We start from the raw sequence: 25,187 nt of genomic DNA on the forward strand, positions 1-25,187 counted from the left end.
TTTTAAAAAAAGATAACATGGTTTTTCCCCAATATTCTTCTCTCTCCAACCCTATATAACACCCTATATAACAGTGGTCCTTAAACTTTTTAAATAGGGGGCCAGTTCACTCTCCCTGAGAGTGTTGGAGGGCCAGACACTGTCTCCTCAGCCAGTGCTGGAAGTGTGCGTTGCTAATGGAAGCTTAGGTCAAATGTCACTTCTAGTCTGATTTTGCCATAACCCGGCTGGGCAGCATAAACGTCTTCAGTGGGCCTCATGTGGCCCCGCGGGCCATAGTTTGAGGACCTCTGCTATATAACAAAGGATGTTTTTAAAGACAAAAAAAAAAAAGAGGGAAAAAATCAGCACAATTCTTTTATCAAGAACAATTTTCCTCATTTCAGACTTCTTCTGTCTTTATAACTTTGGCTTAGGATGCCAAGAAGAGATAGAACTCTTGATCTATTTCCCTTTATCTTTTTCTTTTTGACTCAGATGATGTCTTCCTCCACTCTACCCCATTTCTTAGAGATTTTGTAAACTTCCCCTTTGCACTTATTACTCTCGTCTATAATAATTGTTTGTGTACAAATCTTTTCTTCCCCTTATTACATTGCCAGTCTTTGATCAGGGGTCTATGTACATATTGTCTTTGAATCCCTAACACTAAAAAATGAAATTTGGAGGTATATTCTACTCATTAAATGTTGGTAGAATGAATTTGGTTAATGACTAATCCAGTTGAAAGTGATGTCTCAGAGCTCATATGCTAGAGAGGTTATTTGTCATGATTCTACTTGGTAAGAAGATATTTCAAGTTTCCCTAAATTCTTGTTCCCCTGCAGAGAGCTAAGCCGAGCTCTAGGTTATGAAGGACCTGTGCCCTGTGGTGAAATGGGGACGTGCTGTTCTGAGAACATTCTTGCTAATAGGCTACTTCTCAAGAGTTGCCCCTTGCTGCTCTTTGAGGCCTGTGCCAGGAGCATGCTGGCAGCAAGGACATTTGATTCAGGCTTTGGGTTTCTAAATTTCCCAATCCCAGGGCCAGCCAGTTGCTCTTTACCCCAGGATTCAGGAAGTTCTCTAAATGAACACCTTAACTGTGCCAGTAGAAAAGGGCAAACTGCAGGAAATGTATCTCTAATTTATTTAGACATATTCATTTAGTCTATAGATATTGAGTAACCTGATGTAAAACTAGTAATTCATTTCTTTAACACTTTAGGGTTTACAAAGTATTTTTTCTCATCACAACCCTATTTTAGATAATTAACACAAGCTCAAGGGGCACCAGACTAATACATTTATTTTCATGAAGATTGTGACTTGTTTCAATTCATACAGCCAGTAAATATATGGACACCGGGATTCAAGCCTAAGGTGCACCAACTTCCCATACAGCCAGTAAATATATGGACACCGGGATTCAAGCCCAAGGTGCAGCAACTTCCCAGTCTACTGATCTTTTCACCATTGTGTAGGAGACTCTCAATTGGTTAGGTGTTGTGCTGTAGCAGTCTTTGGCATATCTCCACCTTAATTATCCGGGAGTAGTCAGTATTTCTCCTTAGCTAAAAATGTCCTTCCCCTCTTTGCCACCTTTTTGAATTAATTTCTCTGCTCAACTCAGATCTTGTGTTTTCTAAGAAACTTTCCCTAATTGTCCTAGCCTATGCCATCAGTCAAGCAGTAAACATTAAATGCTTACTGAAAGCAGTGGAGATTTCAAGCAAGGCAAAAGATACTCTGCTCCCAAGAAGCTCACAGTTTATTGAAGAAACCAATATGTAAACAACTATGTACATAAAAGCTATATAAAAGATAAGTAGGAAATAATTGTTACATGGAAGGCACTGTAATTAAGGGGGATTAGGAAAAGCTTCTTGTAGAAAGTGAGATTTTATTTGGGGTTTGATGAAAGTTAGGAGAGGAGATTTGGAGGGAGCTTCTTGTTTGAAGGATAGCAAGGAAGTCCTTGTTACAGGTTTGCATATTGGAAGTGTATTGTGGGGCAAAGAATGAAAGAAGACTGGAATGGTAGAGGTGAAGGCTAGGTTATGAAGTGATTTGAAGCACATACAGAGGATTTTATACTGGATCTGTAGGTGATAGGAGGACACTACAGTTATTGATTGGGGAGGTGGTGACATGGTCAAATGCTGACCTCCTCTTCTCTGACCTTCCAGAGAATTCATTGTAATCCATTTGGCATTTATCATTACTTGCTGCTTTATGATGCTAATTATCTTTTCATTATGGATTTCAGGTGTAACTTAAAAGGTAAGATTATGTTTTTTGTATTTTTCCACATGACTTAGTACATATAGAAGTCTTGGATATTTTAAATGCTAAATATAAATGTAGATATTACCTATATCTACTTTTTAAAAAATTATTTTTTAGGTTTTATATACATACATACATATATATATACATATATATATACATATATATACATATACATACATACATATATATACATATATATATATATACATATATATACATATACATACATACATATATATATATATATATATATATATACATATATATATATATATATATATATATATATATATATATATATATATACACACACATACACACACACATTCATTTTTTATATATTTCCAAATGAGTCATGTTAGGTGAGGAAAATCAGAACAAAAGAGAAAAACCTTGAGAGAAAAAAACAGAAGAAAAAGGTGAAAACAATATGCTTTGATCTGCATTCAGTATCCATAATTCTCTTTCTGGATGCAGATGAAATTTTGTATCCAAAGTTTATTGAAATTGCCTTGGATAGGGGGCAGCTAGGTGGCGCAGTGGACAGAGTACCAGCCTTGAATTCAGGAGGACCCGAGTTCAAATGTGGTCTCAGACACTTAACACTTCCTAGCTGTGTGACCCTGGGCAAGTCACTTAACCCCAGCCTCAGGAAAAAAAAAAAAAGGAAAAAAAAAGAAATTGCCTTGGATAATTGGATTCTTGAGAAGCTCTATCATAGTTGATCACACAATCTTGGTATTGCTGTGTACAATGTATTTTCTTGGTTTGGATTGCTTCATTAAGCATCAATTCATCTACATCGACTTTTGTATGTACACAGAGGTCTTGCAATATTGTGGATGGGCCAGTGTTTGATTTGATAAAGTAAGTTTTAAAAAAACAAACTAAAAGTTTTTTTCTAATTTTTTCACAGCTTTTTCTAAGGTTTTCTAGAGAGGCAATAGTGAGGTTATTATAGTTCCATGTTAGTAAATTCAGATGAGATACTTGTAAAGTGCTTTAACTAAGCCTGGCCATAATAGCAACTCAAAAAAAATGTTATCTTTCTTCCCTCCTCCCCAAATTTCCTGTCAAGAGGGCCAGCAAGGTTCATGTTGTGGATTTAAAATGTCAGACATGGAAAGGATCTTAAATTAAATTAAATATATAATAAGAATGAATCATATTTATGTGGCACTTTTAAGTTTGCAAAGCACTTTACACATTATCTCATTTGATTCTCACAGCAACCCTATGAAATAGGTGCTTTTATTATCCTCATTTTTATAGATGAGAAAATTGAGACTCTGAGGTCAATGGATTTTCCCATGATCATGTAGGTAATTAGTTTCTGAAAATGTATTCAAACTCATTCTTTCTGACTTCGTGTGAGTATACTTATATACATAGATATACATATACATGAATATATACTTAGACAGAAGGGGTGTTTGTATGTGAGAATCTTTATTTGCATATGTATATGTATAAAGATTTAGGAATCCGGTAGTATACTCCTGTACTTTATAGTAGGAGAAGGAAGCCTAGAGGGAGGAAGGAGCACTAAATTTGGAGTTAAAGACCTGGCTTCAGATCCTAGCAATGCCACTTACGATCTGGGTAAATCACTTCACTTCTTTTTTCTGCTTTTTCTGCTTTTTCATTTGTAACATATAAAATATCTGTATTGTTATTGTTGTTAGAAGAATCAAATGAGAAAATATATGTAAAGTCCTTTGGTCAGTCATGCTGTCAGTTAAAATAGATTAATTCTAACTATGGAATGGACTTTGATGTGTTCTTTCATGGAGGCTTTCATTTGAAGAATAGGCTAAGTGACTTCTTGTCGTGGATCTTTTAGAGAGGATTCTTATTTTCAAAGTTAGTGGAAAGTGCTTGGAATCAGGAAATGGAATGTCTTGTGTGAGAAAGAAAGACCTAAGAGGGCAGTGACCCTAAGGTATAAGAAGATAGGAAAGGTAGGAAGTGATCAAGTTATTGAGGGTTTTAAATATGATTTTATATTTGATTTTGGAAGCAATCAGGAGTCACTGGAATAGATTCAGGGTAGGGTGGGGTGACATGGTTAGGTATATTCTTTAGGAAGATCAGTTTGATAGCTGAGAAGAGGATAGACTGAAGTGAGTGGAGGCTTGAGGCAGGTAGAACCCTGCCCCCAGCAGGACATTGTAGTAGTTCTGAGGAGTCAATGAGGGTCTGTACCAGGATGGATGCAATGGCTGAGGAGAGAAGGGAGTATGATGTATATGGTTGATTTTAAGACGACATGATTTATTTAGATTAGATTTACTAATTAAATATAAGGAGTAGTGAGGAGAGAGAATTAGGAAATTAAGAAAAAAGAAGGATTTGGATTGGGAAGAAGGAAAATGATGAGCTCAGTATGGGATGTTGAAAAGGCAGAGTTGTGAGCCTGAAGGTCAGGAGAGAGGTAAAGACTAGACAAACAGATCTCACATCATCTGCTTAGAGCTGATAATTGAATCCCCAGGGAATTGATGAGATCACCAAATGATATAATACAGAGGGAGAAAAGAAGAGGTCTAGGACAGAGCCTAGTTTTGTAAACCACAAGTGGTATAAATGGTAGTTAATAGTTGTTATTGTCAAGGTCATACAGAGAGTTAGTGTGAGAGTTGGGTCTAGGACTCTGGTCTCCAAACTCCCAGTGCAATGTGTCATTTAAGATTTAAACTAATTTGCTAATAATAGGCTTCAAGGCCGCCTGTTAATTGCTTCTCTCCCTTCCTCCCACCCCTTCTTTAAGTGACTGCTTTTTCACTCACTGCTCTAAGCCCCTCACTTTGTCTCAATCATTCCCCATATCTGCTTTTGGCTGCCCCAGGTGCCTGCCAAGGGCTCATTACCACCCTTGCCATCAATCACTGTGTTGTCTTGCCTGTCTCCTGATGGCATGAATCAGAATGTTCAAATACTAGAATCAGAATTGAAAATTGGAGATGAGGTCTGATTAATTTTAAATTTTAAAGATGAGAAAACTGAGGTGCAGAGAAGCAAAGTAAGTTGTCCAGTAATTCATAGCTAGTAAGTAGAAAGAACTGGGTTTTTAGACACCAAAGTGTGCTCACTACCCTGCCTAAGAACTTTCCTGGCAGTTGGCTTAATGCCAACTAGAAACTAAAAGTCCTAGGAAAAAGATAGACTTTTTAGTACTCATGTGTGAGCCCATTTGATTGAGGGATTTGATGATAATTCTGATGATGGTAGCTTTGTTTTTTGAGCTTCGTTTTTAGCACAGAAATGCAGATAATACCAACAAAGCTGCTCCCCAGTCTGTTGCTTCTGGCACTCCCTTGGGCAAATAGAAGAAGTATGTGTATGTAGGAGGCTCCTAGGAATTAGGAGACCCCCAAATGTTTGCCCAGCTTTTCTTGAGGGATATAATTTGGGATAAATTTTACTTGTTTCAGCCTTGCAAAAAACCCTAATTGATCACTAACCCAGAGTAAATTGTTAATTTGGTTGAATAAATTTGATTCCCTATGGTTCTTAGGTTTCCTAACAAATAGGACTATATAACCTTGGAATGACCTTTGATGCGGTCCCCTTCCATGAAGATTTTTGTTTCAAGAGAAGACTAACTGATTACTTTTCATGGATCCTTTAGAGGAGGTTGGAACCAGTCATAAAGGATGCTATGATGAAGATGGATTACACTAATATATTCTGTTACTTACCTTTTTTTTTTCCTTCCCCTGTTCCCTTTCACATCTAAGATAAAATACAAAACTCCCCTAAACTTGGCATTTAAACTCCTTTATGACTGGTTACAACCAATTTCTAGACTTAATTCACCTTACTCCTTCATATGATTGATATTTTAGTCAGAATGGATTTTTTGCTCTTTCTCAAACTTAGCATTTTATCTCCCTTTTTTTTGGTGCCTTTGCACAAGCTATGCCTCACTTCATGCACTCCCTCTTTTTCTCCAGATCTGGCTCAGAGCTAAGATTCCACTTCCTAAAAGGCCTTTCCTGTTCCTAGCAGTTGTCAGTGTTTTACTTGTCTTGAAATAACTTTACTTTAATTTAACTTTATACATTTGTTTTTCTGTATATAATAGTATCTATATTATACTTTATAGGGCCTTACATATCTTAGTAAAACATAAAAAATCTTGAGGTAGAAACCCTTTTTTAGTTTTTATCTTTTGTGTCCATAGCAGTTGATGCAGTCAGCACTTAATACTTCTGGAATAAATGAATGAATTCCCCATTTGACAGCTTTTTTTGTCAGTGAACTTGTTCATCTATTTCAGACTGAGTCCTGTAAGTCAGCAGTGAATCAGATTAATGCTGATTAATCTGTTATTATCGATTGGGCCTTCATGCCCAAACTGTAGCATGTATTATTTGCATACCTAGGGTGATTAGAAATGAAAATTTTCTTGCATTAGCTCAAAGGCCAGTATATGAAGTAAAAGGTAGATGTGAAATTGCTTTAGGATATTTTATTGATTAATTGTATGGGGCTGGCTGTAAAACCAATCTTGAGTTCTCTAGAGGGTCATTCATTGTAGACTAGATAAGTTCAGAATGGCTTCCTAGAGGAGTAAGAAATTCTTCCTGGGCATGTCTGACCATGTGACTCCCTTGCTCAAAGACACACATCATAATCTGATATCAGTCAGGGTTCAACATAACTTTCAAATGGGAGTTAGATGATCCCTTATTGGAATTGATTTCCTGCTCAGGCACAAATTTGGCATAAGAAGTGCTCCTGAAGACCCTTCCAACTTTGGAATTCTCCAATTCATTCCAGCCTTATTTTCTACTGTTGTCTATGCACTGCATTCCAGTATAACTAGTCTATTGACTATTCTCCATCTCATTCTGTCATTTCTTGCCTCCATCAAATCAAGCATATCATTTTCTTACTTAGAAGGCATTCCTTCCTTATTTTTATCTATACTCCTTTAAGGTTTAGTTTAGATGCTACTTTCTTCATGAAGCTTTCTTTTATCTCATCCCTGTTTCCCTCCACCCTGCATTAAAAATTATCTTTTCCTTATAGTTCTCATAACACTTTGCTGATCTCTCCGTTTTTTCCCCCTATCACATTGTACTTTGCTTGAAATTTGCATCCATGCAGTATCACTTTTCATCTTTGTTTTCCCAGCACAGGCACACAAGTACTTTAGTTAAAAGTTTATTGAGTTGAATCCCAAGAATACCAGGAAGACTATCTTGTTTGAATTTGCTCCAGGTGATGTACCATTGGGGGATGCAAATATTTAACAACTAGTTCTCTGGGGAGAAAAGTGTGCCTGCAAATCATTTGTAAATGTATTGTACATGAAGTAACTTAGAGGTTGAGCATAGAGAACCCATGTCTCAGGCATCATAATTTTATTTGATGTGTTACTCAGAAAACTGACTACTACCTTTATTTTTTTAAATACAAACTTAAGAAATGCAAAGTACAGAAAATAAAGATTGTATATGAAATTAGTAGTTTATTATTATACTATTATAGTATAATTATAATATTATATTATACTTTGGTTTTTGAAATGTATATATAAGACAGTAGTAAAAAAACAAAACAACAAAAAAACCCTGTCCCATTCATTTGCATCTCCTTCTAAACTTCCTTCTTCATATTTTTAATGTTTTATTGATAATTTTCTTTTTTTGTGTGCCACTCATCACCCACTTTCTCCTCCCTCATAATTCATTTGCCTTTCCTTCAAATAAAAGCTCTTCCATAGAGGATTCAATGAGTCAAGGCAGATTCTCAAATTGACAATATTTAAAAATGGATGTCTTATTATTTACCTCTAATCCATTATCTCTGGCATTTTTACTGTAGATACTTTGCATTTAGCTCACTCATTACTAAAACCCATTCTTCTGACTTCTTTGAACCAGAGGGAACAGAAGGAAGGCCCTGCTTCTCTGATAATTCTCACTAGTACATGTGCTTACAGAAATAAGCCAGATGGAAACTGGCCACTTGATACCAGACTCAAGGAGTTACCCTAAATTCAGAGATGGAAATGACTCACTCCCTTTCCTTTTTTTTTTTTTTTTTTTTTCTTTCTCATGAAGGAAAGAGACTTGTTTAGAGTTACACAATGAAATTAGCAGTAAAGCTGAAACATGGGCAAGGGTGTATATTGGCAAATAAAAACAAGTTAACCAGTTCTCTGGGGAGAAAAATATGCCTATAACACATTTATAAATATAATCTCTGCATTATTTGTAGTTTCTTCATCTTAAATCTAGATAATTAATAAAACACTAATCAAACCCAGATTTAGAGTTTGCTAATATTCAAGGGTAAATGCTCACACTAAAAATTTAAAAAGTGTGTCCCTAAGCAGTTATAATCTTGTATAGGTATATCTTTGATATGTCTCCTGTGCTTCATGCCCTGGAATTCTCTTCTCACCATTGCTGAGATTATTTTTAATCAAGCTAATATTAAGACATCATCTAATACCCATTTTCCTCCTTAATCAGTATGCAAAGTGTATAAGACTCAGTACCTGACACTGAAACTCATGGTTATATCATTCCAGTAGTCAGGATGGAAGTTTGTTGGAAAAGTGTGTAGCAGAAAAATACAAAAATCTCAGAATCAGGTCATCTGCAGTCAAATCTCAAATGTACTAAAATAGAAATAGTAGCCTTGGATAAATCTTCCTGCTGTGCAGGTATCAGGTTCCTTCTCTATAGAACAGATTACAAATTACAAATGAATAGTTGCTTAAAGGGTTGCTGTAAGAATGAAATAATGTGTAAGAATTTTTTTGGAAATTATGAAGTGCTATATGTGAATTGAAGATCAGTGAACTTGAACTCATTTATGACCTAGCTATATAATAGGAGCAAACTTCCCAAGATAGATAGAGTTTCAAAGGCATTTTTCCTCCTATTTAATTGAATTCTTAGATATCACCAACAATTCAACCAACATCTATTTTACAAAGTTTGAGTTTGTGAGACAGTTCCTATTTTTAAGAAATTTGTAATCTAGTTTGAAGATAAGACAGATATATAACAACAAAATTAATTAGAATTGTAGAAGCATATAGAAGATAGGTCCAAAGTACCCTTGACAGATTTTTAATAGATGAAAAAATTGCTGTTGCTGAAGAAGACTTTTCCTATGCTTTGCCTCCAACATTTTTCCTTCTCATAGTTTGGGAGGAACCTGGCCTAGTTCAGAATAAGAGATAGGGGTTAAGTTTTAGCACTGTGCCCAGTCTTGGGCTCTGCTGTGCAATGGGAGAGATTTTAAAAATTAGATATGGTCTTAGTCTTTGAGGGGCTTAGAGGCCCAATGATGAGATAAAACTATTGTTAAATTGTTTTTCAGTTATATCCAACTCTTCATGACGCTTTTGAGGGTTTTCTTGGCAAAGATATTGGTGTAGTTTGCCATTTCTTTCTCCAGCTTATTTTACAGAGAAAATAAACTAAGGCAAAGAAATGACTTTTTCAGAGACACTCAGCTAGTATATGTCTAAGGCTGATTTGAACTGAGAAAAAGAAGTCTTCCTGACTCCAGGTCTAGAACTCTGTCCATTGAATTGGTTGGTGTCAAGTGTTTTGTGGGTAAGACAGAATGGGCTGTTCTGAAGAGCTGGTAATCATTGGAAGTAGTCAAGTAGAAAATGTATGACAGCTCATTAGAGATAGCGTGAAGAAGATTCTCATTCATGTACCAGTTGGATTTGTTCTTTTAAAATCTGCAAGCCAGTGACAGAAAATGCTGTGGGAGTTGTGAGGAATGAGTCCTTTGCTGTTGTAGTAAATAGTCTAGAGAGGTCTGCATCCTGCTTTTGGTTCGTGTGGGTATGACCATGGCCTCTTTCTTTCCTTCTGACAGAATTCTGCAGGATTGACAAGCCCTTGTGCCACAATGAGGATGAGCAGCTCAGCTTTGAGGCAGTCCGAAACATCCACAAGCAAATGGATGATGATGCCAACGGGAACGTGGATGTGGAGGAGAGTGATGAGGTGATAAATCCCCACCCTGCCTGTTCTCCTGCGTCATGTCGCCTTGCTCGCACTCTTCTTCCTTCCAGCTTCCTTCCTTTGCCTTTGCCTTCACCTAGTGGGTGAGGCGTAGTTCTTAAGATAGAGAAGGGGCAGAATAGCTCCTGGGAAGTGGCCAGGCTGCTCCTGCCTAGAGTGTCTGGGTGTTATGATGACATATAGCTCTGTGAGTTCTCACTAGGAGCTCAGCACTGGGTGGGCCTGGGAAGTTGATGAGGGCTTGATAGTTGCTACCCCTGAGCATGGTTTCTCTGTAGCCCAGTATTGATGTCTCTTTTGGTTAATCCGTTGTGCTGGCTATACTATTCATTATTGGGCTACTTCAAATCACTGAATCTTGACCACTTTTTCCCAGAGCCACTGACCTCTCTGAGAAAGTCAGTGAACAAATATTAGCTATATATTTGTCATCCTAAGTTTAGTTAGTTTGAATTTATTCATTAAGCAGAGCTCATTCACCAAGCAAGGTTACCTGGGGAGGAACAGAACTAGCAGCTCTAAGAATTGAAAGGACCATATCATTTTATTAGAGAGACAAAACTGTTACACTTGAAAAATTAAGGGATAATGTAATAGGAATTTATGAATAATGAATAGTACAGCCTTTAAGGCAGAATTCTGAGAATTTAAGGAGGAAAGCCTCCTGCAAATAATTTCTTTAATGGTGTTCCCACTCAACTTAACTTTCATTAACATAAAGTTCTAATCTGCATGTGTTTTAAGCCCATACATGAGTGAGCAATCGGAGGATAGTAAACAGAATACTAGTTTCTGTTGTTACATTTCTATTCCTTAGTCAAAATGAGGAGACTGGAATCTGAGACTGATTCATGAACTGAACATGTACAAATGTGAGAAACCCTTAAATTGAGGAATACTTGTAGAATGGGTTATGATGGGTAATTTCTGAGAACTGAAAGGCTGTACCAAGGACACACTTGTTCTGTGTGGCTCCAAAGGGAAGAACTAGGTGTGTGGAAGTAAGGAGATAGATCATAGCTAACAAAGATTAATAGTGATCAAGAATGGGTCTTAGATATTATTTAGTCCAACCTCTTCATTTTACAGATAAGGAAACTGAGGCCTCTAGGATATGTTAAAGAACTTGTCTAAGCAGGTAGTGATAGAGGATTTTGAACCCAGGTCCTCTGACTACAAATTCAGCACCCTTTTCACTGTACCACACTTTCTGATAAAGAATTGACTTGCCTAAGGTTATACATATAATAAATAACAGAGCTGGAATTTAAACTGAATCATTTATTCAAATATTTATTAAGTAAATATTTACTAAATATCTTTTGTCTGCAGAGTTGGGAGAGAGAGAAAATTTAGACATTGTTGACCTGATGCAGGTTACAATTTCATGATCTTCTGACTTTCAATCCAATGCTTTCTCCACTATTTTCTGCTGACTCAGGAAGGTGAATTCTGCTTCATTATAAGGAAAGACTTGTAAGAACAATCTGACAGTGACTGTCTTAATATAGGTATTATTCATCTTTTATCACTGGAATGCTTCAGAAAAATGTTTTGTTATAAACTTAATAGCTGCCAAAACAAAAAACAAAAAACAAATAATCAAATATGCAAGGAGTGGATATGATCTTGTGTAAATGTTGTTGAGCTTAACAAGGTAGAACTAAATGAATGAACAAACAAGCAAAGAAATTGCTTTTGTTCTGTGTCTCCTTCCTGTTGTATGTGATGTCCTGATATCCCTAGCTTCTTATTCTTTCCTTTTTTCTTCCTCCTCTTCCTCTTCTCGTTGTAGCTGGTATGAATATAGTTCTGGTCTGCTGATTTCACTTTGTGACACTTCATGTATTTCTTTATGTATTTCCTTGTGTGCTTCACATTTTTTTTTTTTAAACAGCACCATAGTATTCTATTACAATAATATACCATAATTTATCTGGCAGTTTTCTAACTGTTGTGAATATATGTTGTTCATAATTTTTTTGCTATTACAGAATACAAATCTCTCTCTTTTTATATTATGTCTTTGAGATAAAATCCTACATTTGCACCAGTCTATAATCACATCAAAATTGTAGTAGAGTACTTCTTTCATCACAGCTCTTTAAATCTGAGGTTCTATCTTGCTAATAAAGAAGACTGGAAATATGCCTTAAAGCCCAAATTATTTCATTCTTTCCAACTCTGTCCACAGTACTTTCAAATATTATCTAGTGGCCTGTTCCTACTGGCCATGATGGATTACGTTGTAGAAGTCCTATCTGGGCATAATGGGAGGCCAGGTAGGCAGTCAGGTGGGGAGCCTAATCAGGTTATGTCCAGGTGTCAGGACATTGATCTCTGAGGCCCAAAGGACTCACAAAAACTTCTAAGAAGTTTTGCCAGCATTAGGCATGGAGAGAAAGCCAAACAAATGATTAAATTGTTTAGGCAACAAGAATATCACAAGTAGACATAAGCATAGCCTTTGCAGGGCAAAGGAGTCCCAACAAAAAGACATGATATGGTCCTTGCCCTTAATTAAGGAGTTGATGGAAAGAGGTGCACAAATGAACATGGCAGGCTATATGTGATCTAGCTTAAATAGGATATCAAAAGATCTGGACATGTTAGAAACATGGGCCAAATCTAATGAGATGGAATAGAATTAAGAAAAATGTAAATTCCTATACTTGGTTTCAAAAAATAATCCAATTACACAGTACAGGATTAGAGTGGCAAAGCTAGACTTCAAAAATTTCTGAGGTTTTGTGATTTTTATGTGGATACACGGTAAGTGTTAAAGTCTCAGAGAAGGGACAGGTCCATTGCATTATCAGTTAGGTTTTCATGGAAGAGGCAAGTTTGGAAAGCATTAGGTGCCTAGAGAAGTCCTTCAGAGAGAAGAATTGTGGGACAGAGGTGTGGAGGCAAGGACGACAAGTATAGTGTATATGTGGGATGGTATAGAGACTGGTCAAGTTGGAGAGACAGCAATGTTTTGAGGAATTTTAAATAATGGATTTGAGGAATTTCAAATGATGGATTTGAGGAATCTATCCACCTAGTAGGATCACATCATGGGGGATCTTGAAGCTTTGAAAATGTAAAAAACTTGTAATAAGTATTAGGAAGTCATTAAGGACTCCTGAGGTGGGGAGTAATATAGTGAAAGCATTTGTGATGTTTACTTTTCATTTTCAAGCAACAGTGGCCCTTGAAAGCCAGATTTAAGTCAAACAAATGGAATTGCTTATTGCAGAGAGATGGCACTTTGTTTTAGATGGCCCAAAGCATGCCATATTGTCTTTTTCTTAGGAGCTGGCTATCTCATTGTTGACTTCCTTGCAACTTTTGACAATGTTTATTAACTCCTACTGCATATTGTGGCTCCCCACAGCTTCCTGATACTCTTCCTTACTTCTTGGTTCTTTCTCTTCCACTTCTTTTTCTACTTCTAATTCTTCCTGACTCCTCTTCCATTTTTTGACCCTTTTAGCATGGGTTTAATATAGGTTTGTTCCTTTGTTTATTTTTGCTTTCTCTGTTATTGGTGACCTGTTATTAATTCCAAGGGTTGAAACGTGAAGCTGACTCCCAAACCCATATGTAACATGGACAGAGGTTACTGGATGTCAGGCACTGTGTTTTAGTGTGTTTACAAAATACTTTCATCACACTTGTTTTGTGATGTAGACAAAACAACTTTAATTATTATCCCCATTTTTACAGGTGAATAAAATGAGGTTTATTGAAGAGGTAAAGTAAGATAATAACTAAGCCTGCACAGCTCATGTCAGAGTCAGGACTAGCAGTGAGCTGTATGAACAAATAACCTGGAGCTGGGGCAGGAAGCGGTTACAAGTGTATGTGTAGGGGTGCAACTTTTTTAGTTGTTTTTTTTTTTTTTACTGTCCTCTCCTCTTCTTTTTTCCACTTTGTATTGCATCTTGATGTCAGTAAAAGGAGGAAAAAAATGTTCTCTTTAGAAGAATGTTACCACAACATAAAAGCTTGTCAGCACAGACTGTTCGAAAGTTATACAAAAGCTGCCACTTTTCTCTTGCTTGTGCCTGCCGTGAGCTGTTCTTTTCCAGCAAAGTCTTTTTCTCCATGGCCTCAGCTATTCTGCCTCTCTGTTTCCCATTCCCTACTGCTGGTTGTCTTTGTGGCTTCCAAGGCCTACAGTCTATATTTTATGTAATGAGTGAGAGCCTCTGGCTTTAAGAAAAGAAGCTTGATTCATTGTGGCTGATGGCAAAATTATGCTTTTTTTTCTTGCCAATCTAAACAAATGAGAAGATGGAGTATACAGACTAAATGGGCTTGACCTCTGGTAGAAAGGCTGTTTGTGAGTGTAGGAGACCACATGGTTAATGGTGGGGGTATTTGAGTTAGGAACCAATAGTTTGATCATAAGCGTCAAGATTCCTGTATGTGTGTGTGTGTATATATATATATATATATATATATATATATATATATATATATATAGAAGACTATCATTCCCTCAGAGCTTAGATTCAGCTTTAGAATACTGTGTGTTTGGTGGGTGATAAGTTATTTATCTTGCCTCAAAGGCATATTCCAGAATAATAGGGATTTTACCTTGTTAGGCACAAAACTTTGCTTTGTTTTAACTATTTTTAGAGGGAGTCAGTGGCTCTATGGCCACTAAGCTTTTTGAGTCCGTTCTTTATATTTTTATTTGTTTTTTGGCTTCTCCCTTATGATAGAATTTCAGAATTGGAAGAGACCTCAAAGAACATCTATTCTAACCTATACCTGAAGCATGAATTCACTCCTTAAAAGTAGATACTTTAGTCTCAGATAGAAAACCTTTAGTGAAAAGAAAATCACTAATACTTGAGGCATTCTTTTCCACTTCAGTTCGGATTGTTTGAAATTGCTTCTTATTTTGAATTGGTCTGTTTTCCTGTAACTTTTGCTCATTCCTTCTCATTTTGCTGTCTGGGACCAAGCAGAGTAAAACTTAATTCTTTTTCCTGTTTCATAACTCTTCAGATAGAAAGTTACAAGTAAAACCAAATTCTTATCTTCCTTTGAACTTTTATGGCATATATTGTATACTGTATTTTTTTAACAGTTATATTCTGTCTTTCATTTTGTATGAATTGTTCATTTGTATTTATAATTTTTGTTTTCATAAATAGACTGTAAGTTCCTTAAGTGCTAGGATCTTGGATGTTATCATAGGGCAATATTTTTTTTCAGAATATTATTTTTTAAATATTTATAATACAACCAAGGTGTTCCACAAATATTTTTTATTATAGCTTTTTATTTACAAGATATATGCATAGGTAATTTTTCAGCATTGACAATTGCAAAACCTTTTGTTCTAACTTTTCCCTTCCTTCCTCCATCCACTCCCCCAAATAGCAGGTTGATCAATACATGTTAAATGTGTTAAAGTATAAGTTAAATACAATATATGTATACATATCCAAACAATTATTTTGCTGTACACAAAGAATTGGACTTTGAAATAGTGTATAATTAGCCTCTGAAGGAAATAAAAAATGCAGGCAGATAAAAATAGAGGAATTGGGAATTCCATATAGTGGTTCATAGTCATCTCCCAGAGTACTTTCACTGGGTGTAGGTGGTTCAGTTCATTACTGCTCTATTAGAACTGATTTGGTTCATCTCATTGTTGGAGAGGGCCACGTCCATCAGAATTGATCATTATATAGTATTGTTGTTGAAGTATATGATAATCTCCTGGTCCTGCTCATTTCACTTAACATCAGTTCATGCAAGTCTTTCCAGGCCTTTCTGAAATCATCCTGCTGGTCATTTCTTACAGAACAATAATATTCCATAATATTCATGTACCACAATTTATTCAGCCATTCTCCAATTGATGGGCATCTACTCAGTTTCCAGTTTCTGGCCACTACAAAGAGAGCTACCACAAACATTTTGGCACACACAGGTCCCTTTCCCTTCTTTAGTATTTCTCTGGGATATGAGCTCATTAGTAACACTGATGGATCAAAGGGTATGCGCAATTAGATAACTTGTTGATCATAATTCCAAATCATTCTCCAGAATGGCTGGATGTATTCACAACTCCACCAACAATGTATCAGTGTCCCAGTTTTCCCACATCCCCTCCAACATTCTGCATTGTCTTTCCCTGTCATTCTAGCCAATCTTGATAGGTGTGTAGTGGTATCTCAGAGTTGTCTTAATTTGCATTTCTCTGATTAATAATGCCTTGGAGCATCTTTTCATATGGCTAGAAATAGTTTCGATTTCTTCATCATTATTTATTAATTGGGGAACAACTTGATTTCTTATAAATTAAAGTCAATTCTCTATATATTTTAGAAATGAGGCCTTTATCAGAACCTTTGACTATAAAAATGTTTTCCCAGTTTATTATTTCCCTTCTAATCTTATCTGTATTAGTTTTGTTTGTACAAAAACTTTCCAATTTGATATAATCAAAATTTTCTATTTTGTGATCAATAATGATCTCTAGTTTTTCTTTGGTCATAAATTCCTTCCTCTTCCACAGCTCTGAGAGGTAAACTTATAGGGCAATATTAAGAATATTAAATTTGGAGTCAGACGACCTGGGTTCAAATCCTAGCTCTACTATTTACTACCTATGTGCAAGTAACTTTTCTTTTCCCACTTGGGTTTCTTTATTAGATTTGGGTTTCTTTCATCAGTGCCTAATGTGTGCTGTTAGCCTAGTGTAGTAGATAGAAAATGGGCCCAGGAAGTCTGAATTCAGTTTTTGGCTCTGACACATAATAACTGCATGATTTTAGGAAAATCACTTAATCTCTCAGTTACCCTAGGCATCTTTTCTAAAATCACAAGTTGCAACAGAAGGTACCCAGCTGCATTAGCAGAGGAAATCCCTAACTGCTAGCTCACAATATTGACAAAATCATAGGGTCACCACTAAAAAATGTGTGCCAGATACTGTTGTAACTATTAGCGATGTAGTAACAAAAACAGTTCCTCTGTCTTCAAGGACCTTACATTTTAATGAAAAGAAGCAATATGTACACAAATAAACAAATTAAAAATATTTATAAAATAAGTTTAATTTGTAGAGGGATGATGAACTGAAAACTGGGAAGATTAGGAAAGACCTCATAAGGGTTTTGAAGTAATTCATATTTAAAGATTCTTTATCTCTAATTTGTTTGTATTGCTCATGGTACTAAATATTGAAAGGAACACATAATAGAAAGTGTGGTATATAAAGGGTTTTGCATGCATTAAGAAAATCCAGGTTTGAATTTGTGATTTTTCCACTGACTTTATGGTAACATTGAGAAAACCTTTTTTTCTCTTTGAGTCTCATTTTATTTGTTTGTAAAATTAAGGGGTTATCATGGAGGTAGATTATCTTTCAGTTCTATCCCAGCTTTGCAGTCTGATTTGCTCAGTTCAGATTTGTTGCTTGATTTTGTTGTGAGAGGGGGCTTTTGGGAATATGTATGTGACCTCCTTTTCAGAGAACTTGTATTGCTACAGATCCATTCCTACCATTGGGGATAAATCCTTATACTGTCAATGGATATGCATAGAAGCAAAAATTGAGTGTCAGGAATATAGGATAGAATAGTAAAGGGGATATCTGCTTCCCTGGGGCTCTGAAGAATGGTGACAAGAGTAGATCCTCGATATATACATAGACAATTATAGACCCAGAGCATAACCACCAACACAGCCAAGTCTTCCTCCCAGTCAGAGGCCAGCTTCTTACTGTAATTGAGCTGCTTTTCTTAATCCATGTGATCATGTCATTGAGGTTTCAATTTTACAATTGTCCTAAGATTGTGCAGAATATGATTGCTGAGGGTTTGATGAAGGAAGTTTTCTCTGTTGTTAACCTTAGATAATTAATAGATATGGATGTAGGGCATTCTTCCCTTTTTCTAATATTTCATCTATTAGTATGTGCATGTACACATAAAATAATGTAGAGTCTTCCTAAGTATGAAGGAAGATTGGTTTTCATTCACTTATTAAATAAATTAAATGCTTACTGTGTATCACATGCTGTGCTAAGGTATTGGGTACCCAAAAACAAAAAAGTGAAATAGTTCCTGCCCACAAGGGAGGGGGAACTGGTGAGGTGGGCAATATGTACATGCATAAGCAGATATAAAATGATATAAAGTAAATCCTAGGGAATTTTGGATTGGTGGTTGTATTGACAGTTGGGGGAACAATCAGAAATGGCTTCATATAGAAAGTAGTACTTGGTCTGAACTCGCATATCAAGAAAAACTAGATAATGCATTCACCAAGTCAACCCTCTGGGTTTACCCAGTTTTGGATTCTTCATGAAGCATAACAGATTAGCACAGAGATTTTAAAGCTTGTTTTTCTGTCATGCACCCTTTTTGGCAATCTAGTGAATTCTTAGAATGTCTTTAAATGCATAAAACAAAATATATGGGATTACAAAGTAAACCAATTATTGTAATGCAGCTAACAAATTGTTTTTGAAAATATGTTCAGGAATCCCAGGGTAAGAACCTCTGGTTTAATGGAAAAGGCACTGGGTATTGAATTAGAACAACAAGTTATGAGTCCTGATTCTGCCACTAACTAGCTGTGTGACTATGGACCATTCACTTACACTTTATTTTCTGAGCCAATTTTTTCCTCTGTAAAATGTGAATGATTATCTCCTACCTCACAGGATTGTTGGCAAATGCTTGGTAAACCATAAAGGCCCTATAGAAATGTGGACTATATTATTATTATTACTGCCCTTCCTTATGATAACTTATAGCATCATTCTAGAAGGAAGCAATAAGAATTTTAGAGTTCTCATTATTAGATATAAAGATGGTGCAGACTGAGTCCTTATAACTGTAGGTCATAATTGGAGACTCTCAGACTCACACAGTGAACTGGCTTCAGGCTGGTTTTGCCTAATGAAGGACAGTATAAGAAAAGGAATCGGAAAGCACCAATTCAGAGACCTCAGGAGGAAAAAATAGTTTTCCTATTAGAAATGCTAGCGACACCCACCCATTCTTAAATTTGCAATGATGTGGATTAGTTAACAAGTTACTGAGGAATCTCAAGGCTCTTTGGGAAGAGAATCATTGCCAAATCCCTGTCTTTCTTGTGGTAGATCCTCTCTAGATTTTTATCTTAAAGATCAGGAGTAGCAGTCTACATGGGCCTTCTTTCTCCCTTCTCAGGATTCACTCAGTGCAGTTACCATGTCACTTCCAAAGGAGGCCCCAGGATCCTTCTTGTCAACAGTGAGCAGCTTGCATAAGAGTCGCCATCTTTGGGAATTTACCCTGTAATCCTTGGAGAGGTGGAGCCCAGAGAGGTTATCCCAGGAGTTGAACACTTGTGAAGTGGCATGCCATGCCTTTCTGTACCTCCTTATGGGGGTGAGGGTGGGGGTGGTGGCAGATTTCCCCTGAAAGAAGGGTGGAGGGACTTGGGAACGTTTTGGCAGAAGTTGATCTTTGCCTTAGACTTCTGACCATTCAGGGAATCTGGGTGGGAGTGGACAACTTGGAGGAGGAGGGAGGTGACAAACTAAGTTTTCCCTGCCCAACCATATACCCATACACCTCTTTCTACAATCTCAAATGCAAAAAAATTATCTTAAAATACTTTCTTTGGCCTACATGCCATAGGCTGCCAACTACTCCTATTAAATTCATTCTCTTTTATTCATTTGTTCCACAAATATTTTAGAAGTGTCTACTGTGTGCAGAGCACTGTGCTTGGTAATAAGTGAAATAAAAAGTTTTAATTACACTCCATTAATGCGTTTTTGGAGTTCCCAATGTAGTAGGAGTATAAAACATAAACAGAAAAATATATCTAAAATTTTATGTGATAAATTTATTGGAGAGGCACAGGAAGATGTTATGTGGGACTTGAAAAGGAAAGTAATTACTAAAATGGGTAGAGGGACCTTGGAAGGCTTTCTGTAGGGGATGACATAATTTGGCTTTAAAGGAATGCAAAGAATATATCAGGTAAAGAAGGGAAAAGAGGACATTCTAGGTGAAGGGAAGAGTACAAGTTAAAATACAGTGGTGAGAGAGCTCTTGGCATGTGTTAGGTGACTGAGGAAAGATCAGTTTGGGGGATAGAGGGCTGTGATATAAAAGAATTTCAAGTCTTTGGATTAGGTTTTGCAGCTCAGTGCATCTTCCCATGAGTCTATGAGGACATGTTTAAACACTATCCTTTTTAGATTCTTAATCTCAATTTTCCATTCATTGAATTCTCTTTGGAGGTATAGAGAGAAGAAAGCAACAAAATAAAACTGACTGATACACTGATAGTTATCTTGGAGTGGCCTGTGAGCTCAGCTTTCTTATACTGCTAAAACAAAGAATATCAACACTCTCTAGTTACTATATGTCATTGAATTTTGTTAAAAGGAGCTTGTGGTATTAAAAGTCCTGACATCTCATCTCTGTGGAGATAATCTGGGTTTCCAAAGATTGTGCCCATGAAGCAAAGGCTTCCATCAAGTTTTGAATAACCCTCTGATTATGAGACCAGACTAGCTAAGACTAGCTAAGAGCAGAGAGACTGCTCACTAGGAGATTGGCCACTAGATGATTAAATTTTTTGACTAATCTTTGTCTGGAAATGTTGTAATTGGTATTGGTATAAGGGAACTCTTATTGATGAAATTATAATCTTTTGAAACTTTGAAGTTTGGAAGAGAACTTTTGTTACAAAACATAGAACTTGGAAACCAAATGATGGTTTCCAAACTCTTGTTAAATTAACAACTGAAAAGAAGCATATTGCTTCCAGTAGAGAAAGGTAGGCAATATCCTGTACAGACTACCTCCTTCCCTTTTTATTTAAAAATTTTTTTAGCATTCACTTTTACAAGATTTTGAGTTCTAACTTTTTTTTCTTCTCTCTTCTTCCAAAAATGATAGCAATTTGATATAGGTTATACTTGTGCTATCATGTAAAACATTTCCATATTAGTCACAGTTATGAAAGAAGAAACAGATTAAAAAAAATCCCTCAATCTGCATTCGAATCCATCAGTTCTTTATCTGGATGTGGATGACATTTTTCTTTGCGAGTCCTTTATACTTGTCTTGGATTTTTGTGTTGTTGAGTGGAACTGAGTCATTCGTAGTTGATCATCACAAAATGTTGTTGCTGTGTTAAATTTTTTCCTGGTTCTGCTCATTTCATTTTGTATCAGTTCATACTGGTCATTTCTTCTCCTTTTAAAAAATTTTCTGAGGCTCTGGATCTTTTTGTATTATAAGTAGGTTCAAAGGCCATATAGCTTTCTTCCTTTCATTTAACTATTGCAGTGGTGATGTTGTGAAAAGAATCCTGTTTTTGAAGTTAGAAGATATAGGGTTAGATTTTTCACTTTGCCACACAATTATTAGTTGTGTGACCCTGGACAAATGACTTAACCTCCTAATACTTGGTCTTTAATGTGTTTATAGGCTTTTTGAGACAAGATAATATTTCATTTAGTGCAATATATTAAATGTAAGCTATTATTGCTTACTATTAGATTTTGAGATCCTCAAGAGCAAGAATCCATCATACTTCAATTTTATGCCTTCTCTAGCACTAACTAGGTAATAATAATAACTAGCTTATTTAGTTTTTATAAACCTGTATTTGTGCCTTGTGAAGTAGGTACTATTATCATATGACTCTACACATAAGTGCTTTAAAAATACCTTTTTCCCCAACTAAATACCACTTTATGTATAACCAGATTTTTTGTTTGAGAATCAGCTTCATTCACTTGTCTACATAGTGTATTTTTTCATGTCCCACTGAACGACAGTGGAGTTGGAGAAGAAATATTAGTTCTGTCCTCTGCAACTGTGGACTCCTTATTGGGTCCTGGGGTGATAATGACAGCTGCCCTTCAGAATAGAGATCATTAGTAGATTATTGGATATGCTGAAAGGAGCAGTATTGTGTAGAAATGCTGCCAAATCAGCTTATCATGACATTTAGGTAGGACACTGGGTAGAATACTTCTTCTCTCCCATCAGTAGAAGTGGGCATGTCTCCAATCTGCTCTAGTGTCTTTGCCAGATACAGAGGACAAGGAAGCCATTTTCACAGATGGTCCCATGGGTTTCTAGGAAAACCCAGAAAGTTGCTTGTTCTGACAGAATGGGAGATCCTCGCCCACAGAGCAGATTGTTCCAGAGTTCTTGTTTCTCCTTCCTTCTCCATCTGTGAATCTTTCATGGCTTTTTCAGGGAATGGAAACCTCTTGGTGGCAGAGACAAGTTCCATTTGCAAGAATACTTTGTAGAAAACGGATGAATTTGTGTTTCTCTGTATGAGCCATGGATAGCATAACAAAAAGCCAAGTTGTGTTGTCAGTTCCATTCTCTAGACTTTTGTTTCCTTATCTGTAAAATGACAATGATAAATAACATCATGCTTTCCAAGACTATTTTGGAGATTAAATGGGCTAACTTTGTACACATACTCAGTACCTTGTCAATAGAAGAGAAAATGATTTTAGTAAATACAATTCAGATGGACAGTATTGGATTGCAGCTGACCACAGCTTGCTTTATCATCGGTTCTTTAAATCTGGTACTTGTATGTCTTTGGGTTCAGGAATAGCATGAGCCATGTCTCCAAACCAATGTAGCTACTCATGGATAACTCCCTCTAATTTCTTGTCTTTCTTCTTCTCCCTGACAATAACAACATGAGAGCAAGAGGCCCAAGACAAAACACTAAGGATGCCAACCTCCCAGTCTCAATTACTTTCTCTCCAAGAATTCTTATCTCATGTCAACCCACCACCAAATGCAGGAGAGTTTACTCCTCCTTTTATAATTTGACTCTCTTAAACACTCTGACAAAAATAATAGTACGTTGCTGTTGGTGACAGCAATTAAGGAAATAATAATTTTGCATTCTTTTCCTTTTACCTGATTCTCCTTTTGTACAGATAGTTTCATCTCCATATCTGAGACTAGGCAATCAAAGACATGGAAACTGATTCACCAGATAGCCTTGTCTTGGAGCATAGTACTCCATTGATTTGGTCTGAGCTTAATATTGATCATCTACCTTTTGCTTTAAGCTAAGAACACCTTGAGAATACGTGGAAAATTGTAGAAGCCAGGTCCTAATTGAAGAACCTCTGTGATAACTTGTCCTTTAGCTGCCTCTAAAGCTGGCATTTCCCAGGCACTTTATCCCGATAAGACAGGAGTCAAAGGATCATTGGTTTTAAAAGTAGAAAGGCAATTGATTTCATATTATTTTAGTCATGTCTGATCTTTTTATGACTCCATTTAGGGGTATTCTTGGCAAAGATTTTAGACTTCTTCAGCTCATTTTACTGATGAAGAAACTAAGGGAAACAGAGTTCAGTGACTTGCCCAGGGTCACACATTGTGCGATCAGATTTGAACTTGGGAAGAGGAGTTTTTCTGACTTTAGGTCTGGTACTCTAGCCATTGTGCCCTCTAGCTATTCTGGAAAGGATATTAGGAATTCTTTAGTCCAACATCTTTATTTTAAACAAGAGGAAAGTGAGAACTTCTATGCTTGGAAAGTAGCAGAAATAAGATTTGAACCCAGATGCAATGGCTCTATTTCCATTGTCTTTACCATTCAGGCAGAGAAGAAAAAGAAAGTAAAGGGGAAAAAAGTAAGAGCTGTGTTGCCCTAACAGCCACTTTCAGTTGGGTCTTCTTTGGGTAGTTCCTACTTTGTCCTTTATTCTTGAAGAGGACCATGACCTCAGGGAGGTGATGCCATTATATGTAAATGAATTGGGGCAAGATCATCTACCTCATTTTATCATCTGGCATTATCTGGATCAAGTGGCAAGTTATAGATCAGAATGACCATATTCTTCAAACCTTGCAAGATATTTTGGGGTTTGTGGGCTAGATTCTTTCTTCAGGACCATGCCTTAACCCCAAATCATTCTGGCTTTCATTGACTACCAACTGTAAGTCCCAGCCCAACTTGGTCATTGTTCTGGGTCCTGATTAGCTAAAAGTAAGTTGTTTCTCCTTTGGCCAGAAACCCTGAGATTTGACTAAAAAAAGCCATTCTTGGTTTCATTTCTTATCTTGCCTCCACTTCTTCTTCTTCTTCTTCTTCTTCTTCTTCTTTTTTTTTTTTGGCTGAAGCAGTTGTGATTAAGTAACTTGCCCAAGATCACACAGCTAGAAAGTGTTAAGTATCTGAAGCTAGATTTGAACTTCAGGGCTGGTGCTCTATCCACTGTGCCATCTAGCTGCCCCATTGCCTCAACTTCTGATAGGGCGCTGCCTCAGTCAGACTGAGACCTGTTAAAGTCCTTAGTTGAAAAATGCTAAGATCTTCTACTGCAACTAGCGATATCTTCATTCTGATCTGTGTCTTGCCACTAGACCCAGATGATGTGTAGAGGAGAAAGTGAAGCCGATGACTGCACAGTCCTCCCTCACTTGCATGTCAAATCTTCATCTCTCTGATGTCATGGTTCTCTTCAGGAATGAAGGACAAATAACAACTTCTTTGCCATATACAATACTAGATCCATCTAGGGTTGCACAAGTAGTTAGGCAGGTTCAGGGACTGAGATCTGTAGGTTGGAGCAAGGAATTGGTTAAGGGCAAGAAGCAAAGGGCTATTACACAGAAATAGCCCTTGTGCCAGGAATCTTTTCCCTCTTCCTTTCCCCAAATCTGTTTCATCTAGGAGGGTTCAGTTTATGTTCCACATTCTCCCAAAAGTCTCTACTTATTCCAGGCTGCATAGTTCTCTCATTTCTTTGCACTCATAATGATACTTAAAGTCTGAATCATATTGTTAGTATTTAAATATTCTCTTTTTTATTTCATATGTTCAAGTCTTAGTCCTTTCTAGTTGATCATAAGCTTCTCTAAGGGAAACACTAATTTTTTTTTCCTT

The 25,187-nt window shown here is 36.6% G+C and overlaps 1 protein-coding gene across 3 annotated transcripts in view; it reads left to right on the plus strand.

Annotated features, from left to right (window-relative positions):
• The window catches only part of STIM1 (stromal interaction molecule 1), a 222,357-nt gene that overhangs the window by 92,172 nt on the left and 104,998 nt on the right, over positions 1–25,187 (plus strand). For all 3 annotated transcript variants that reach the window (XM_074304975.1, XM_074304971.1, XM_074304976.1), the window contains one exon: positions 10,132–10,262. In XM_074304975.1, coding sequence (XP_074161076.1) covers positions 10,132–10,262 — 131 coding nt within the window. The remainder of the gene's footprint in view (positions 1–10,131; positions 10,263–25,187) is intronic.

Source organism: Sminthopsis crassicaudata, chromosome 3 (assembly GCF_048593235.1).
Source record: "Sminthopsis crassicaudata isolate SCR6 chromosome 3, ASM4859323v1, whole genome shotgun sequence".
In the NCBI taxonomy this organism is placed as follows: Eukaryota; Metazoa; Chordata; class Mammalia; order Dasyuromorphia; family Dasyuridae; genus Sminthopsis; species Sminthopsis crassicaudata.